Source organism: Acomys russatus, chromosome 14, assembly GCF_903995435.1.
Source record: "Acomys russatus chromosome 14, mAcoRus1.1, whole genome shotgun sequence".
NCBI classification, from domain to species: domain Eukaryota; kingdom Metazoa; phylum Chordata; class Mammalia; order Rodentia; family Muridae; genus Acomys; species Acomys russatus.
This window is the reverse complement of record NC_067150.1, coordinates 48080285-48100164: the sequence shown is the minus strand read 5'-3', so window position 1 is coordinate 48100164 and position 19880 is coordinate 48080285. Positions and strand designations below refer to the sequence as shown.

The 19880-nt window shown below is 55.2% G+C and overlaps 1 protein-coding gene across 1 annotated transcript in view; it reads right to left on the bottom strand.

Moving 5' to 3' along the window:
* Positions 1 to 19880, bottom strand: part of Cspg4 (chondroitin sulfate proteoglycan 4) — a 36511-nt gene that overhangs the window by 4767 nt on the left and 11864 nt on the right. The window contains exons 2-8 of the mRNA XM_051156510.1: positions 12996 to 13159; positions 7593 to 11141; positions 5254 to 5736; positions 4811 to 4987; positions 2102 to 2300; positions 1860 to 1994; positions 1590 to 1756 (exon numbers count right to left, since the gene is read on the bottom strand). Of these exons, the coding sequence (XP_051012467.1) occupies positions 1590 to 1756; positions 1860 to 1994; positions 2102 to 2300; positions 4811 to 4987; positions 5254 to 5736; positions 7593 to 11141; positions 12996 to 13159 (4874 nt within the window). The remainder of the gene's footprint in view (positions 1 to 1589; positions 1757 to 1859; positions 1995 to 2101; positions 2301 to 4810; positions 4988 to 5253; positions 5737 to 7592; positions 11142 to 12995; positions 13160 to 19880) is intronic.

Genomic DNA, 19880 nt, shown 5'->3' with positions numbered 1-19880 from the left:
AGCCCAGGCTGATGGTGGGCATGGTGGGAAATGGAGCCCCCCCCCCCCCCCAGCAGTGGTGGTGGAGGTCAGCGTGATGCCTGGTTATCAGCGTTCCTGTAGGAGAAGACCTGGATGGGAGAATGGCAGAACTCAGGCCAGGTGTCCAGGGGCCTCTCAAGCTCTGGGGAACAGCGTCCTTAGGTGAAACTCGGACAAGCGGTCAGAAAGCTTAGTCTTGATTTTTCTTCTTACTTGCCACTTATACTGAATAAAATCACCCGAACTCCACATGCATTTCTTTGTCTGTAAATGGAGGGTACCTGAGCCCTGCCCTTTCCAGCCCAGTGTCTTGATGGGCAGTGGTTTGTCAAGCCACGGCTTACTGCTGCCCGGCCTCTTCCTGTGGAGGAGGGTGTCTGTGCCACGTAGCCTCTTTCCAGCCTCCTTGGGTGGCACTGCCAGCCTGGCCCCCTGGTGGCCATTCAGTCTAGCCCTTCATGTTGCTAGAGCCTGGGGGATTGCTGGGGAGGGGAGGGGCACTCATGGCCCATTCTCTCCGTCCTGGTCTCTGATAACAAGACTCCCCAGTGACTCAGGGCAGACAGCTGCTGCCCCTAGCCACAGGGAGTGGGCAGGAAGGGGCTATATGCTAGGGCCCAGGAGAAGAGGGAGCACAAGCCCAGTGAATGATGTGACAGACCTGAGGAATCTTACTTCACCGTAGTTAAGCCAGCTTCCTCCTCTGAGCTACCTGCTGGGTGTGAGCTGTATCTCCTGTTAGCTCCTCCATGTGGGGAGCACACGCTGTCATGGGGTAGCAAAAAGCCGGGCAGACCTCTGAGGGGAAGGAATGCTGGAAAGAGGCCTGGGGGTGGGGCCTGCCATTTTGAAGGGCCAGGGTTAGCCCCTCTGGAAAGTTCTTGGGGCAGCACCACAGTGTAGCAGATCCAGTGGCAGGGTCGGCTGTCTCCTCTCACATCCTGCTCATGTGGAAACAACCAGGAGCAATGCCCTAGCTTTATGTGCCCACATGGCTTCCAGGCGGGAGCACCAAGTCTGTCCTCGGGGAAAGCCTGTCCTCCACCACGGCTTGGAGGAGCTGCTCACAGTGCCTTTGACCCCCTAGGGAACCAACCCTCGGATGTGCTGAGGTAAGTGATGACTGCTGGCCTCCCACTGGTTAGCACCAATAGCTCTGGCATGGTCACAGCAGTGAGCTCAGTCAGCCTCGACTTGAGGCTGGGAATTGTAATTTTGATTGGTGGCCCTGGTATGCTCTAGGAACTCTGTTCCAAAGAGTGTCTAACAGTGTCCCTCAGTTCAGCCCACTCTGCCCGGTGACTCATCTGCTCCCAGCTTGCTCTGTTCTTCTCTGGCACCTGCCGTGAGCCCCAAGCTTAACTTTTTATCCCAAACTCTATCTCACTGAGGCCAGCTCAGCCCATCACCCGGTGCTGGTCCTCCTTACTGGGCCCTTTTCAGCCTTAGGATCCAGCTGGATCTTCCTTCTGGAGACCTAACCCGGAACTAGGGCAGGGTCCAGGTGAGCTGCTGCCAGTGGCTAGCAGCCACCTGAGGGAAGGTTGGCTGAGGAGTGAGGCCCTTACCTCAGCCTGGGTGAAGTTTACCAAGGCCTCCTCGGCGTTTCCTTGCTGGGCGTGGAAGAGTCGGCCAAGTTGGGGTCCTCTTACCACCCGGTACAGCAGGTGGCGTGGGTTGGTGCCTGGGCTCGAGCTGGCGCTCAGGCTCTGGCTGCTGAGTGCCTGCACAGACTCTGTAAAGCACAGGGGAGCCTGTCAGCTTCTGGCAGAAGCCAAGGCAAGGATCTGGCGCTACCCGCCTCAATTCTGCCCCAGCTACACAGCATGCAGACCTACCTGGACAGACAGTCAACTTCCGGCTGCCCTCCAGTGAGAGGAGCACCTGCTTCTGGGCCACCACTCGGAAGAAGTGTCCAGGAGACGTGTGTGTGCCGTCAGAAAGGCTGAAGTGGAAGCCTCCTTCCAGGGCCCCTGGAAGCATGAGGGGGTAGGTAGATATGCATCCTGCTGGTCCAAGGTAGCTCCCTACCCTCAAGGTACCCCAACACCAGGGGCTGAAGAACCCACTCAGTACCCACCTCTGTGTGAGAACAGCACAAGGCCACTGTCCAGCTGGGCCTGTGTGAAGTGATGGACCTCGGTGTCCGGCATTGCCCTCAGTGCTATCCGTCCGTTGCTGGGCTGCTCAACAGTGTAGACCAAGTCTTCCGGCCCCGAATCATTGTCTGTGCCCCTGAGGGCCTCCGGAGGGATGGGCACAGTGGTGTCCTCCCAGATCTGGGGACACAGACCTGTGAAAGTTCTGTCCACATCGTGCCCACCCTACTCCCCCTTCCTCCTGGCCCTGAGACTACTACTGGGGCTCTACCCTGCTCTCTTCAGCAGTCACAGATGTCTATGCCATTCTAGGCTCTACTGCATTAAAGGGCCTTCTACCTCAATTTCTTCTGTCACCTCAATCCAGGTTCCATCTCCACCTGTTCTTTTACTTTATTTTAATTTGTTTTGTTTTCCAAGACAGGGTTTCTCTATGTGTCCTTGACTGTCCTGGATTTATTCTGTAGACCAGGCTGGCCTCGAACTCATAGAGACCTGCTTGCCTCTGCCTCGCCAAAGGCATGCACCATCGCTTACCACCACCTGGCCTGTGCTTGGCTTTTTATCTGGATGCTTGGGGGCACAAACAAGGATCCCTCAAACTGGGATCAAGAGACAGTTCCTGATCCACTGAGCTATCTCAAGCCCTGCCTCCCTGCTGCTGGGATTAAAGGCTTGAGCTATCACGCCCAGCTACCTGTTCTAATCTTAAGTGTACGTCACAGCTAGCCCACAACTTCCTGCTTAGAAATGGTCCTGTTAGACCCTCACTGAGTTCTTGTTTCCCAGAGCTCCTCATCCCTGACCAAGGGGATGCAGCTTCATCTGTATCTCACTGGTGGGCAGAGATCTCTCTTCCCTCCTGTCAGGGCATGCACCACCCAGCCCTGGGGGGGGCGGGGGACGGTGGGAGGGGGGAGGCCAACAGGACAGAAGCCGGCCAGCAGAGGATACTGAAGAGGTTCTACCGGCTGGAGGCCAGGAGGGAGGTGGAGAACAGAGAGGAGAGCTGAGAATTTCCTTCTCAGTCAGGAACCTACCCATGCAGAATGCATGGAAGGCCCCATAGGCTACCCACCCAAGCATGGCAAGGGGCTTTTCCTGGTACCGTTCCATGTGACACAGGGCCAGTTACTGGGGCCGGTCTGGGTAGGGGTTCTTATAGGAGAAAACATCCTTTTAGCATCCCAGAGGCCTAGTAAAAGGAAGCAGCAGTGTTGCTCTCCAGGCGGCTAACATGAGTGGATATCGCCACCTAGTGGCAAACTTACCACACAGCATTTCCAACCTGTGGTCCTAGACAACCCTTACTTATCTAGACCAAGTCTCACTCACACTAGGTGTCCTCATCTCTCAGCCACCACCCACAGCTAACACTACGCAACCTTTCCATAGATAACCACAAGAGGCTAAGACCCCATGCTAGAAACAGCCAAAGGTACCCTTCTACTACAACTTTCCAAAGCTACTCCTGGTGGTGGTCTATACCCCAGAAGCTACCATCGCAAGCTTAGTGCTGCCTCTGTTGTTCTAAGAGGGCCTGTCAAGCTACACCTTTTCTGTTCCACTGGTACTTTTGTGGTCTTGGAGCTCCGTCCCTGTCTGGACCTCAGCTTCCATCTCTGCAGAGTAAGGGATAGAAACTTAGGAAGCCTCGCTGTGATGTTTATTTGCTGTGCCCTTGAGCTCCCCACCTGCAGCCCACCATAAGGGGCTTATAATCAATTCCATTAGGTGTTGGGAAATCCTGCTGCTAAGGGTGCAGTCCACCTTTGTCAGCGGGGGGGGGGGGGGGAGGGGGGGGGCGGCTCCGACTCTCTGCCTGACCTCAGCTGGAGAGTGTCCTTTGGCACAAATGCCTCTAACCCTATTTGGAATAAGACCTTTGGCAGCACTGTTCCCTGCTAGCCTCCCCCCCCCCACCCCCCATCACCCCACACTCACCCGTGGGATAATTAGGTCCCATTCATATGATAGGACTGTGCTGTGAAATGCAAACAACACATTCCTGGCACTCTTAGCCCCCAGCCATAGTGTAACCTACATTAGGAGCCCTCAACCCACTTCCCAAGAACGACATAGCCTTTGTTCACCCTGAATAAAGTTGAGCAGTCTCACTGAAGCTGATCCTGGAGGCCATTTCCAAAGTACTCACAGCCATCCAAAGCCTGCCCAGACCCGCCCCCCCCCCCTTCCCTTGCCTCTGTTCCCTTTGACCTCCAACTAGTGGCCAAGGATCCCCAGGTGGCGGGAGGGAGCCCCCAGCAATTAGGTGTTCTGGGCCTGAGGCATGAGGGGACACCTTCTGCTCAGGGAATAAGTGTCCAGTAACAAGCCAGGCGTGGTGGTGCACGCCTTTAATCCCAGCACTTGGGAGGCAGAGGCAGGCAGATCGCTGTGAGTTCAAGGCCAGCCTGGTCTACAAAGTGAGTCCAGGATGGCCAAGGCTACACAGAGAAACCCTGTCTCGAAAAACCAAAAAAAAAAAAAAAAAAAAAAGTGTCCAGTAACAAAACCCAACTGTATTCTGTTTTCGGCACAGTATTGCAGCTCTCCTTCCAATAGCCTGGTACATGAAGGCAAACCCATTTTACAGAGGGTGAAACTGAGCCTGAGGGGGGGGGCGGGGAGTAAGGGACTCTAGTCTCTTTCCAGGAGTAGAGATGGTGTAGTTCCCGGGGTGAACTCACCTGCAGGCCCGTGTTCGTGGTGAGGACAGGGGGTTGGTCATTAACGGGCAGGATGGTGACTGTGAAGGCCATGGGTTGGCTCTGGCGATCCATCTCTGAGGCATTAGCCACCAGAACAAAGCTGTCTGTCGGTGTCTCGCTTCCATCATGCACATAGCGGACCAGCTGCTCTTGTACCTACAAGCAGACCCAGGGTTTAGCGAGCCTAAGACTCAACAGGGATCTGGAGACCAGCACCCTTAATGTCCTGTTGTTGGGTGCAGAAGATAGAACCCTTTAGAACCTGTTTCCTCAGGTAAGGTGTGTGTGTGTGTGTGTGTGTGTGTGTGTGTGTGTGTGTGAATGGTTTTCATTTCCCAGAGGAAGACGTGAAATAAAGCGTAAAGCAAATGTCAGTAATTAGGGCAGGGCTGAGGCCTGGGCTGTCTCTGGAACAGCTGTACCTCTCTCCAGGAGAAAGTGCTGAGGCTCCCATCTTGAGGTTGGTCCTCCTTCTGCAGGGCCCCATGCTGTGGTGGCTCCAGCACTTGTAGGACAAGGCCCGGCAGTGTGGGGAAGTAAGGCCCAGTGATTTGGAGCAGCGGAGGGGCCAGGGTACGAGTGCCACCCTCAGGAACGCTGAAGTTCTGCACCTCCAGGGGGATGACCGTGGGCAGCACCTCCAGCTCCACAAAGATGCCCTCAAGAGGGTCACCCAGGCCAGAGGCCGCATCCAGGGAGAAGGAGTCACTCCAGGGTCCAGGGTGAGAGTTCAGGTAGAGAACCCTGCCTGAATTCACGTCCTCCTGGGAGAAGCTCTGCACGGGGTCCAGCCTGGGCGGCTCGTCTGTGGAAGCACCGTGGGACACCATCACCAGGTGGCCGGCATCCGGGGGCCTTCTCAGGGAGAACATGATGTCTGCAGGCAGTACTGCCTCCTGGACTACCTGGTCAACAGAGACAGTGGGGACATACAGGGTCACAGGCTGTCGTGGACCTCAGCAGGCAGAACAGGCTTGGTTTCCACATGTTGCGGATCCTGCAAGGACATTGCTGCTCACACGCATTCAGGTTCACACACAGAACGTGCAGACTCATGGCTGGTTGGACTGGTTGCATGACCAGATTCAGTGTCAAAGGCATAATGCTAAGCTGGGGGGCTCTGTTCTGGCGCTGTTATTGCTGCCATTATGTGCCACTAGAGGGCACCCTCACCATTCCTAGAAGCACAGGCTCTCAGACTCCAGGTTTTAAGCAGTTTGCTGATCTAAGGAAGGCCCAAGTACTCAATGCCTGATTTAGACAGGCGCGCGAGCGCGCGCGCGCGCGCGCGCACACACACACACACATACACACACGTATGTGTAAGTGCCACTCTCAGATTACACTTCTCACTCTGTGTCTTTTCAGAACACATTCTTTTTGCTTGGAATGTCATCCTCTAGTTTTTGCTGTCCATACCCCATATTTTCCTTTTTTTTTCATTCCCCACCCCTTCTTTTGAGCCTTGGCTGTCCTGGAACTAAATAGATCAGGTTGGCCTTGAGTTCATAGAGCTCTGCCCGCCTCTGTCTCCTGAGTGCTGGGATTAAAGGTGTGCATTGGCACAGCTTGGTTCATATGTCACCTCCCAGGTGGGCACTTCCCTGACATGTTTGGCCATGGTCTTTCTCAAATTCCAGACACTCAGAACCAGAGGGGCCTCAAAGCTGGAAAGGATCTGCTTCAAGTTTCACAGCAAGGTGACTAAACACTTCATAGACCCTCATAGTCCTGGTGTGGGGTCAAGGAAAAGAGCCAAGGACCCGGGGATCTGAGCAGCACTCCTCAAAGATCATCCCTCTTAGCCGGGCGTGGTGGCGCATGCCTTTAATCCCAGCACTTGGGAGGCAGAGGCAGGTGGATTGCTATGAGTTCGAGGCCAGCCTGGTCTACAAAGCGAGTCCAGGACATCCAAGGCTACACAGAGAAACCCTGTCTCAAAAAACCAAAAAAAAAAAAAAAAAAAAAAAAAAGATCATCCCACTTGGTAACCTCCTAGGAAACCTAATGGGATACTCCTCCTCCTCCTCTTCCCCCTCTTCCCCTCCTCCTCCTCCTCCTCCTCCTCCTCCTCCTCCTCCTCTTCTTCTTCTTCTTCTTCTTCTTCTTCTTCTTCTTCTTCTCCTTCTTCTTCTTCTTCTTTGTTTTGGCTTTTAAGAAGGGCTTCTCTGTGTAGCCTTTACTGTCCTGGACTCACTTTGTAGACCAAGTGGCCTGAAACTCACAAAGATCCGCTTGCCTCTGCCTCCCAGAGTGCTGGATTAAACGTGTGCGCCACCACGCCCATAATACATACTCTTGGGCCCTGCTTAAGAGATTCTGTGGGTCTGGGTGGAGTCCAGATCCATCGTATTTTTCAGACCATAAGATGCACTATTCCCCCCAAAAGTGTGGGTGGGTGGGTGGGTGGGAATTAGGGTGTGCCTCATGGTCCGACTGCTGCTTTTACTGTTTTTCTTGTTTTGCTGCTCTAGAAACTGAGTGCGTCTTATGATCAGGTGCGTCTGACAGTCCGAAAAAATACAGTCATGTGGTTAGCCATAGCAAAGGCACACATGTACGGGATACCTGGAGGTACGTGACACTTAGCAGGTAGATGTATGTGTAACAGACTTCCTAGAAGCTTGTAGGACTACGACACACATGGGTGAATACTGTAGCTACAGAACACTCCGAACCCCTAAGTCACCACAGGAGCATCCCTTTCATGGAAGTACCCCTCTACTTGGCCCATGGCCAGGCTTACCACCTTGGTCCTTACCTCTAGCTGGTCTCTTCTGATCTCAGCTGCTTCCCCCTGGAAGACGTAGATCTTCTTGTGCTGGCCCAGTTGTAGTGGGGCCATGGGGCCCTCTAGGGCAATGGTCACTTGTAGAATGGTGTTGGTGTGCACTGGCCCTGCTGCCACAGAAAGGGCCAGAGTGTCTTGGGGGCTGAGGCTGCCATTGTGGCTGTAGAGAATCACCCCATCCAGCAAGTCCCGTTGGGAGAAGGTGGTGACCGACTGGCCATCCCGGAGCAGCTGTCCCCAGTGAGGGCCAGCTGCTACATGGTAGTGGACCTCATTTCCACTGCGGATATCCAGGTTGGTGTCCAGGTGGAGCACAGATGTGTCAATGGTGCCCTGGCCTCCTTGAGGGACCACAAGACTAGAACTGTTGGCAACGTGAAGATAGGGCTCTGAGGCCTGCACCTCCAGCATGGCAGTGGCCTGGTGTTGCCCATCAGACACCTGCAGCTGGAGCCAGCCATGGTCGGCCCCTGAGTGCACGAACAGGACTTGCTTCTTCCTGAGATCCTCTTGGGTGAAGCGGTAGATGGGCCGCGTGGGCTCCTCCATGGCCACAATGCTGCCAAAGAGGAGGTCCTTGCGGGTCAGAACTAGCTGAGCGTCGGTGAAGCCTGAATCAGCATCGCTGAAGGCCACGTCGTCCGTAGTCAGCAGCCGCTGTCCACCTCGGGCCACGTGGAAAACACGGCTGATGGTCTGCACGGGGGCGTGGTCGTTCACAGGCTGGATGGCCACCCGGAAGACACCACGCACCTCCTCCCAGGCCATGTCGCCACTGCCCTCGCCCTGGCGTGTGGCCACGAATGGGATATCATCCTCTGTGGTCTCAGAGTCATCATGCTGATAGACTAGCCGGCCACGTAGCAGGTCCTCATTAGTGAAGGATGCCACTGGGGTGGCCTTACTCTTTGGTTCCCTCCAAGCCAACCTGCCATGGTGAGGCTGCTCCATAACCTCATAGAGATAGTTGGCACTGTTGAGACTCTTGACAAAGAGGTGGTCGGCAGACAGGACTCCCTCCCCTCCCTCGGGTACCATGAGAAGGACGTTAGTGAGGACTGGAGCATTGGGGTCACCACCAATGTGGATGGGGAACGTGTAGAGTGGGGAGAAATGTGGCGGAGACGTGACACGGAAACGGAAAGTGTCATCAGCTGCTTCAGAGGTCCGCATTGTGGCCCTGTAGGTCACACGTCCAGCCTGCAGGTCACTCTGGCTAAAGCTCTGGCCATCTGACAGCCTTGTGCCTTGGAGCAGGAGGTTGCCTTTCCTGGGGGCCTGAACCAACTCATAGTGAAAGGTTTGAGGGTGTGGGCCTGCCTCCTCCTCCTCCTCCTCCAGGGAGGCTTCTAGGTGGGCTGGGGTGAGGGTCTCGTGGTGAGGGTTCTGCATATTCAGAGGCTCAAGCCGCAGCATCCATACTGTGGCCCTCTGGATGGTCACTGGGAAAGACAGATTGCTCAGTGTCTCCTGGCCCACCTGGACCTCCAAGGTCAGGTCCTCCACTGTGTCTTGGGTGTGGTGTTGTGGGTCAGTGCTCAGGTACCTCACGCGGCCTTGCTCCACGTCTCGCTGGTGGAATGCCATTGTATCCCACCACTCAGTGCCCTCTACCCCTCCGGCCCCCTGCTTCTGCAGCTCCCCGAACTGCAAGGTGCCAGTGACTCGGAACAGCACACTCACATCCTGTCCCACTGCATTCGTTTCTACCGACAAGTTGGCAGGGAAGATGGGTGCGGCAGAGCCCTGGGCCAGGTGAAGCCCTGTGTTGTGGCGGATTTGTATGGCCGGCCGGACAGCCACCACCTTCAGTGTAGCTGGAGCGCTGGCCTGCATTCCGTCACTGACCCGGAATGTCAGATCCTGTGCGGGCCCACCACGGTGGACATAGACAATGTTGCCTGCCTCCAGCTCCCGACAGGAAAACTCAGTTGCTGGCTCCCCAGGCTGGTCTCGGTGTTCCACAGGAATACCCGTGGAGGCACCAAGGAGCTGGATGGTGAGACCCTCACAGGCAGAATCAGGGTCATAGGTCTGGAAAATCTCAGGTCCCAGCGGCTTCTGTGTGTGTTCTAGGATCACCATGAGGCTGCCGTGAGGGAAGATGACGCGAGGTGGGTCATTGACAGGGTTGACCTGGATGGGTAGAATGTAAGTTTGGCCTCTCCTCAGGCAGGAGGGGACAGGTGCCCGGGCAGTCACCGACACCTCCAGCATCAGCTGGTCCGAGGTGTCCTCGGAACCATCGTGAACAAAGCGGGCCTTCCGGTTCACCACGTCCAACAGAGTAAACATTTTCCGGGTCTGGGCTCCAGGGATGTCTAGCTCCAGTTCACCATGGCGTGCGCCCTGGCTCACACTGAACAGCACCTGGGACTTGCGCAGCTCTGCCTCTGTCAGGTCCAGCGTGGGCTGCACGTGCCGCCACTCAAGCCAGGCTGTGCCACCCTCGGCCACCACCAGTGGGCTGATGGTAAGAAGCTGGGTGAAGTTTGCAAAGACAGGAGGCAGTCCTGGTTCAGGAGTACATGGCTCTGGCAGTTGTATGGCTGGCCAGGCTTCCGGTGCCAGGGTGGAGAAAGTTTCATATGGGCCATAGGCTTCCTCCTCATACTCATCTTCCTCGGGCCTGCAGCCTGCTGCCATATCACGTGTCAGCCAGGCATCCCGGAGGCCCTGTCTCCTGCCATTCACACTGAAATCTTCAATGCAGCCTACCAGGGAGATATTGGCACCGCCTGGTGCCAGGCCCAGGCGGTGTTCTTGGAGGTGTCGAGAGGCCTCTGTGTTGAGCCCCCCAAGGAGGAGACTGCCACGTGGTTCCAGGTAGCTGAGGACCCCACGGTTGAAAGTACGCGTAGGGTATTGGTCCACAGAGATTTCCAGCCGGTGAACATCAATGTGTACGCTGACCTCGTGGGGCTGCCCGTCAGCCACAGGCACGCTGTTACGGAGCAGCATGGTGCCTTGGCCCTTTTCAACCACAGCCCGCAAGTGGCCCTCGAATATGTCCACGTAGATAAAGTTGCCACGCTGGTCCCCTGCTTGGAAGGCCAGGGGCGCTTGCTGACTCCGAGTGGTGAGTGTAAACTCCAGAGTGCCTTCCTCCTGAGTGCTCCAGGCAGGGAAGGCAGCCAGTGAGCGGGGACCGGAGAAACCCAGGCCCATGTCGTCACCGGCAGAGAATTCTTCAGCGCAACCTTCGTGAACATCGGGGGTCAGGGGACGGAGAAGGTTGCGGCCATTGAGGATGGCTGAGTGGAGGCAGCCCCTCAGGGGTCGGCTGATTCCCTTCAGGTAAGGCAGGTCAAGGCTTCCGGAGGAGCCCACAAAGACCCCATAGGTGACCTTGAGGTGGGCTTTGGGGACTGGAGCAGAGGTGTTCAGGATTCCATCAACAGACAGCACAGCCCAGCTGTTGGAGACAGTCAGCACTACAGTGTGGGGGGTGGAGTCACTCAACACGGCATCTGCTGGGGTCTGCAGCCTCAGCTCCTTCTGATCCAGGACAAGTCTGACCTGAGGAGAGACAGGGAGGTCAGGGCTGGGAGTGGGTGAGTTTCTGCTACCCGACAGTGAGCCTCCTGCAAAATGGGTCTGGGACAAGGGCTTCCCACAACACCACCTTTACCTCCCTGTTTACTTGCCTCTAAGCCCGGGCCCAGTGAACTGGGGAGAGTCAAGGCCCCAGTGTGACTCAGAAACTGTCCCCCACCCAGAGGTTTACACACAGAGCAAGGTTCTCTCCTGAAACAGCATTTTGCCTAGTTTCACTCTTCTTCTCTTTCCTTGGGTGAGCGGTGCCAGGAAACCTACTGTGGACTCTAGAAAAAATTACTTCCGGAGGAGTAAGGGATGCACCGTGACGGCCTTAGTAGGAAAAAGTGGCTTGGATCACCTTACAAGGTAAGAACCCAAAGAGATGGTCTGTGGGGTTTTTGTTTGTTTGTTTCAAGAACAGGGTCTCTCTGTGTAGTCTTGGCTCTTCCGGTCTCACTTTGTAGACCAGGCTGGCCTCGAACTCACAGTGATCCTCCTGCCTCTGCCTCCCTGAGTGCTGGGATAACAGGTGTACGCCACCACACCCAGTCTGTGCTTTCTTTTTAAAGCTTTACCTACTTCTTTGTGTGTGAGTGTGTGTGCATCTGTGTATGTGTCTGAGTGTGTGTCTGTGTGTATATCTGTATGTGTATGTGTGCATATGTGTATGTGAGTGTCGTGTGCGTGTGTATGTGTGAATGTGTGGGTATATGTGTATGTGTAAGTGTGTGTATATGTGTCTGAATGTGTATGTATGTGTATGTGTGAGTGTGTGTGTATGTGTGAGTGTGTGTGAGTGTGAGTGTGGTGTGTATATGTGTGTATGTGTGTGCATATGTGTACATGTGTAGGCACATGTGACGGTCAGAGGACACCTCTGAGGGGTCAGCTCTTTCCTGCCACTTTGTGGGTTCTGGGATTGAGCTCAGGCCATCAGGCCTGCACAGAAGTGCATCTCTCCCACTGACCACCGTGCCAGCACAGATGTTGATATCTGAGGATCTAGCAGAGGAGGCTTCCTCCATGACATGGACTAGGACTGGCGTGGTGGCAGAGTACAGGATCTCAGGAGTCAGGAGTCCAAGCATGCAGATCCCTGTATATGCTGCACCAGCCACAGGCTCAGAGCGCCATCTTGTGGCAGTGAGAAGCCATGTAGGATGATAGGGCCAAGGTCTGCTCTAGCCACATGGGGTGTGAAAGCAAACTTAAGACCCTGGGTTCCTAAACGCTTTCTGATTAGTGGAAAAATTCAGGAGAGAGCCGAATGACCCCTTGCTAACAAAATTGGTCTTAAAGCATTGAATAAGAACACAAGAGGGTGGTGGCAGGTGGTAATGGCACTATTACTACCACAGACTGTACCACCATACTACAGGGAAGGAGGAGCCCCAGTGGAGGGACTTGGGCCAAGTGAGTAGCACTGGGACACTCCCTGGGAGAAGGAATACTCCTCCCACACAGATGTCAAGGAGAGGGGACTGGTCAGACCCAGGGAAGAGAAACACAGGGAAAAAAAGAAAAAAAAAAAAAAAAAAAAAAAGAAAAAGAAAAAAAAAAAAAAGAAAAAGCAAGCAAGCAAGCAAGGGTGATAGTAAGAAGAGCCTGCTAACCAGATCCTGTGAAAGAGTGACACAGGAAGCAGTTCACAGATGGCCAACTAGGGCCTGTGAAGAGAAGTGAGACAAGAGACAGCTAGTGGGCAGAACCGCAGTACCAGGAGCTCACTCTTTCCAAGGGCAGAGGTGACTTGTATGAGGTCACACAGCCCAAACAGAGGCATTCTAACCTAGAGAGGGAATCCTTAGCCCTGGCCCCAGGAGGGCCACTCACCTGTAGGCGTCCAGAGTGGAGTTGGAGCAGGAGGTGGTCAGCTTGGCCTGCTGCCAAGAGAAGCAGGGCTTCGGGCTGAGACGTTGAGAACTGCAGCAGCAAGTCTAGTCTGCTCAGGGCTGTGGGCACAGGCACCTCCAGGTGGTTCTCTCCGAAGAAGGAGGCTGGTGAGAGAGGGAGCTGTGGTCAAGGTCAGGCTCCTGCTAGGAAGAGGCTAGGTACCAAAGAGACCTACAGGTGGGCTGCAGGAGGGGCTTCCGTGCTGACACGGCCAGTGGCTCTACATGGCACTGCCTAGGAGCCCCATTAAGATTCAAGTTCTTCGGCTCTCCTTGGTTCTGAAGCCACAGGTTTTCACTACCTTTGGGCCCCAGAGAATGTCCGTCCTGGGTCTTCTGGTCTCTCCCTGTCTTGTCTTGATCATCTGGCTTGGGGGGGGGGGCACAGTCCCCAGGAATAGAGCAATGGGGAGAGTCTCACAATGAAGGCTGATCCCTGGTCATATCCGTCTCCTAGGGTGGGCTCCTCGAACCCCTAGCCGTGACCACGTTTCACCTCTGTGGTTGGCCGTGGCCGTTGCTGTGGTTGGTGCCTGATGGTGTTATGCATGCAGGTAATTGCTTCTTTTGTGTTATTTTCCTAGTGCCTGTGGGGATGGGGTGGGGCAGGACGGGCTATTGCTCAGAGCCCGCCAAGGAGCAAAGGCTCTCAGGCCAGATGGAAAGTGTGTGCAGTGTCAGACTTGAAATGGGCCAGAATTTCCTCCATCACTCCGCGATTGCTTCCTGCTGTGGCTCTATCACCGCTCTCTGGTGAATAGCCATATCCGGCCTCTCTGTTTCCAAATATGCCTAAGGAGCCAGGGAAGACAACAGGGGAGTTCTCTTTCCCTAGCCCAGCCCAGGCCTGACTGAATCTGAGCATAAAGGTGGGGGATGGACCACAGGTCTGCCAGCTGAACCAGAGAGGGCCTCCTGAGGTAGCAGGATAGATATGGTCTACCCAGGGCTAGTGACCACCATCCAGGCCCCTTTGGACCACACGGAGAACCTCCTCCTTTGAAGTAGTGTCACGCTTCTTCCAGCAGTTTCCTAAAATTAGCTTTCCTCTGCCTCCAGCCTGACATCACCACTTCTGCTCCGTTCTTGTGGTGATCTAGTACAGGGGAAGGAGTGCAGGAGGAGAAAAGGACACTCTTCCCACTCAGGCCTCTCTGAAACGTCAGGGGTCAGTCAGGCTGGGGGCTTTGATAGAGAAGATCTGGCATCAGCCACCGCAAATGCTGGGCCCTGGCCAGCCTGAGCCAGCTGACATCCGCCCGAGGAAGCGGCATCAGCCATTGCATGGGCTTGCATCTTTTCTGCCCCGGGAGAGATGGCTAAGAAAGAGAATTCTGTTCTCAGAGATGAGCTGACATCCTTTCTGGTGGCTCCTGAGTTAAAAGGATAGAGTGAGCGCAAAGCCACCTGCCCAGGTGTGGCTGGCAGGCACTGCGGGCCCAGAGAACCTCAGACTGAGGAACCGAGGAACTGTCTGGCTGCAGGTGCTTGTGGGGATGTCGAATCCAGCTTGAGCTAAACCAAGGGCAGCTGCAGTACAGAGGGTGGGGCGCACAGCTCCCACAGGATGGAACCAATCACCCTGGTGGGCTGGAGTGGTTTGGAGCAGCTGTCGAGAGCCGAGCAGGAAACCTTCAGGGATTTGGTGGGCCAGGTGATGCTGCCCACCCGAAGAATATTTATATCCCGCAAAGAGGTAAACATTTTAAACCAGGCTGGGTGGCTCACCACCCACAAGGAAGAGGGCACTCTCCCACCCACAGTCCCCTGCAGAGAAGCTATGATAACTTTCCAGGGCTTAGATGAAGCCCAGCTAAGGTATATGGCTGGCCCTAACCATTGAACCACCTGCCTCTGCTTCCTTCCCACAGGAGAGAGAAGCAGCCTGTTTGGCTAGCTGGGATGGTGGCAGGAAGCAGAGGTACTTTCCAGAGATCTGGGGTCTGAATGAGCCCATTGAGGGGCTGGGTCCTGCTGTTTCCTGTGTAGAGAGGCGCTCACACTGGCTGCCTTGTGTTTGTTGGAGTGCGCAGGCCAGGCAGCCCCCTTGTCCGAACAGAGGCCTCTGAAGCCAAGCTGGCTGGGGCTTTGGAAACTCTGACAGTACGCCCCCTCACCTCCATACTTGTGTGCCTCTTACCCCTTCTGATAGGCTTCATCCAGGATTGCTGTCATCAAGTAAGGGGGCAGCTGGAGATGGGCTTCGGAGGCGAAGACGGTGTGGGATGGAGAAATAGCAAGCTAGAAGTCAACCCCAGAGGACTTCATGGAGGAGGTGAGGGCGGCACAAAGCAGCACCGAGGAAGGGGAATAAATGGTCTCAGAGAAGAGAATCAGAGGTGGCTGGCAGGGATGTGTGGATCCTTCTGGATGGGGCAGTGGAGGCTTCTGCTCCCACGCCCCCTACTGGCTCTACATAACTTAACTGTGGTAGTGTGTATAGGCCAAGCCCTCTGTGTGGGTGGGGCAAATGCCCCAGGCTCTGGGAGATGAGCTGGAGCTGCGGAAAGGCTGCCTGCTGCCTGTGTGGGCTTTTTTTTTTTTTTTTTTTTTTGGGTGTGTGTGTGTGGAGGAAGGTCACAGGTGAGTGTATCGGGGCTACGCAGATGTGCAACGCATGTGCATGAGTATGTGGGTGGCGGCTGGGATGTCTATGGGTTTGTGTAAGGCTATGTGTTTGTGTATACGCAGAAGGGCCCAGAGCTGTTAAGACAGAGGAGTGATTGTGCTCAGCCCGTCCTGCCTCCCTTGCCTGCCTGCCATTACTCCGACAGGCCTGGCTCCCTCAAAGAGGCCATGTGTTCCTTCAGGGCTCCTGCCCCTCCCGTCCCCGAGTTCTGCTGAAGGTGGGGAAGTCCTCGTGGCTTCCCACCCTTCCTCTCACGAACAGGGAGCTGCTGTCTGGGTCCCAGGGTGGGGTGGCTCCATGCTTTTCCTGAGACCCAGGGTTAGGATATAGAAAGAGCCAGTGTCCTGCCATGCCAATCCTTTTCACAGATGGTCAGAAGCTTTGGTCAATCTAGCTAGCCGTCCTTCGAGGGTCCCTGGATTGCCCCGGTATCTCCTGGATCCCTAGGGTCAGTGATGGTGTGGGAAGTGTGTCCGTGGGGATCTGGTCCCTGCATAAGGCTGCAGCCCCCATCTCCTCATTTAGTTTTGCTGAGGTAGGGTCTCACATGTAGTCAAAGGTTGGCCTTCAACTCTCTTTCACCAATGGGATTCGATGTGCATTGGCTCCTCTCTGCCTGACAGGGAGCAAGGTGTCCAGTTTAGATGCTTTTCCTAGACCAGGTGTGGGGGTGGGGGTGGAGGTGGGGCCGCTGCAGACCCAGCTCCTCACAGGCCTCCAAACTCTGTGCAGGCCAACTGCCTTTCTGTCTGTCCTGTTTCTCTCAACACCACTGCTTTGACTCAGCCTTGCCCACTGCCTCACCTCTGGCCCCGATGCCCCCTGGTCTCCTTTCCCCCAGCTTGGCTTCCTCCGGACCATCTTCCTGTGACTTGGAGTACAACTCCCTGCCCTAGGATATGCTAGAAAGCCAGGCCTCTGGCTCCCCTGACCTGGGTGCCCCACGCCCAGAGAACAAGTTCCACAACACCAACACACTCTGTAGCCCAGCCCACACAGGGGCCACAGGAGAGAATCTATTGGACTTGGTCTCAGAAAAGTAAGCTTCAGGTCTCAGCAGCACAGCCACTGTCTGAACCCTACCCCAGCCCCACTCACAGCACCCTATCCCCCTGGCAGTGAACCCCCAGGAGTTTCATGCTACCCTTCATAGCCTAGGGCTGGCAGGCGGGCCCCCCACAGCTGGCTTGCGTCATGGGCAGAGGCAGCATTCCTTGGTTGTCTGCCGTCGCCTGACTTTATAAGGGAGAAAATGGGAGCCCAGAGCTGTTGGGCAGGATGGGCAGTAGGAGTGCCTGCTGCCCAGCTGAGTGCAGGGTGGGGGTGGGAGCCCTGGGTATGTGAACATGGGGGTGACGCTTAATGCTGCTGCAAGAGAACTGGACAGAGAGGGAACACATCTTCACCAATCATTCATTTATACACATACACACACACATACACACACACAAGCACTCACACATACACACGCATAGGCACACATACATACTCACACATACACACAAGCACACATATATACTCGCACACGCACGTGCATACACATACAAACTCACACACATAAAATATGCACAGGGCACAAATATACACTCTCACACATACTCACAAGCACACACATATATATTTACACATGCACACATATACACTCTCACATTCTCATACTTTCACGAATGCACACACGCGCACGCGCGCGCGCGCACGCACACACACACACACACACACACACACACACACACACACACAGCCTAATGAAGCAGTTGGGATGGAAAAGGAGAGCCAGGCTGGGAGAAAGATACTGAAAATGAGATATAATGACCCCTCCTCACAAACACTGAATTCAAGAGACACAGACGAGAATTCAGAAAGGAGATGGGGATGCCAAGGGGGACAGAGAAGGCAGGAGCCTGCTGCTGGGGTTGGAAGGAGCAGTGTCCAGTGAGTCGGGAGGAAGAGGACTCTGCCTTGGGGAAGCTGGGCTTCTCTACTGCAGGGTTGGCATCAGGGGTGGTGTATCCTGCTTCCAGATCTCAAGAGGCAGGGTAAGGCTGGAGTCTTCAAGGGAGTCTGAGAGGCTGAGGGATAGATTCTTGGGAGGGCTGAGGCAGAGATGAAGGGCTCTCTGTCTAACCTCATGGGTGTGGGGACCCACCTGGGGCTGAATACAGCCTTTGTAAGAGCAATGGGCCAAGTGCCCTGCCTGAACCACTGTGCTCTCTCTGAGGTCACCAGCCCTCAGGCCAGTCTGCCTTCCCTTGTACCTTCAAGTACTCCCTCTCTTTTCTCCACCAGAGTTCTGTCACCAAGCCAGGGAAACCTGAAAGAGGCTAGGGGTGGGCAGAGGCCAAAGACTAGTGCCCTGGCCACTGACTCTCCCTGCTATGGGCTTGGGAGCATAGTGACAGGCTGACAAAATCAGCCTGTGGAATCCCCATAGACCTGAGTAGCCAGTGTGTGTGTGTGTGTGTGTGTGTGTGTGTTGGGTCATCATACCTGGATAGTACGTGGAGGTAAGTATGGGCTTAGTGACAATGCTGAATACTGGGTCCAAAGACTGGTATACCTGTGTGTTCTGGCTTCTGGTTGGCCAGGACTAAAGGATAATCTATCGTACTTGCCCCCTCCTCAGGTCCCTTGGCAAGAGAAAATCTGCCTGGTAGGTGGCCTAGTTGGGAGGCTATCTGCTCCCCACACTCCCTCTATCAACACATCCCACCCCCTGCAAGGCCAGGCTGTCATCCTGAGCCAGGCCATCATCTTTCCTCAACTCCACTGCTCTGAAAGTCTGAAAGGAAAGGTGAACGGAACAGACAGACTCAGGTCAGACTACAGAGACAACACCCTTCATAGGCAGGACAGCTGGCTCTACACCTCTCAGGGCTAAGAGCTGCCCAATGCCTGGAGAGACTGCACACGGTCGCTGCTCTTCAGCCTTCTTCACCTGATTCCAGCCGTCCCAGCCATGTGAACAGTAGGAGACCAGTTCAAAACCACATGGGATTGGGATTCAGAGCTGTCCTCCCTCTCAGGAGATAAGACCTCATCCCAGGGCAGTGCTGGACCACCAAGCGCCGTGGTCACAGGCAAACGACCCCCAGAAATGAACACCAAAAGACTTCTGCTGGGCTCAGGATGGTATACTTGCCCTCATGTCAAGAATTCTGAGGCCACAAGAATCACACCTGGACTCCATCTCTCACATTGACTTTTTGGTTCCCCCAAAGTCCAAAGAGGCCAGAACAGAACACAGTTTCCTTAGTTCTTGCCTGAGCTCTGGCTGTGGCACTGGCCTCAGCTACTGGTCCTCCAGACAGCTACTGTCAGTCAGCCATGCTGAGGGGCATATCCTAAGGATGATTTCCACTGTGGAGAGGCCCAGATGGAGGATGGGTGCTCCTGGAGAGAGAGCGGGAACAGGCTGGGAAATGCCCTGTGAGCTCTGTGGGGGCAGGACTGGTGTCCTGGGCCGCCAGCCACATATCCCAACCCCAGGGCCATGTGGGGCACAAGGGGAAGTGGGAGGGAAAATGAGAGGTTTTGATGGAACCAATTGCCTAGAGTCCACCCAGGCTGGAGGTTGGGACAGGGAGGAAGCAGGGCCTCAATGGAGTCTTTGTGGAGCTAGGCTGCTCCCCTGCCTCAGGCAAAGAGGGCAGGACCAGTGTGGTGGGGAGCAACTCCAAGAGGTTTTTCTCTGCCTTATAATTTTCCTCCTTGTTCAGATGGGTGGATTTCCAGGCCTTTTTCCACGATCTCTATCCCTGGCTGGCCCAGCCATCTCAGTGGGCCCAAGCTGGGATGAGGTTACTAGCACGCAAGAGAAAAAGAAAGGACCCCCTCCCCAGCCCTGGCAGGATCTCTGTGAGACACATCCCACCTTACAAGTGAAGACACTGGGCTTAGAGAGGGCATGTCCCTGTGCAAGAGGTTCAGAGGGACAGAGGCCAGGCTGGGCGTGAAGCCCTGTGGGTGTGGTTCCAGAGCTGGGTGCTGTGGGTGCTGGCAAGGTGTGTGCACACAGAAGTGATGGCCGCAGCACGTGAGTCGGAAGTGGTGCATCTGCACTGACTGTGGTGGGAGGAGGGTGTGTGAGGGCTGGCATCTTGCCTGGGGAAGACACACTTTTTCCCTTCTTGTGTCCCCCCCCCCCCAGGCTCCCTCTGTCAGGGTCGGGTGGAAGTGGGAGGGTGGGAGAGCTGGAGG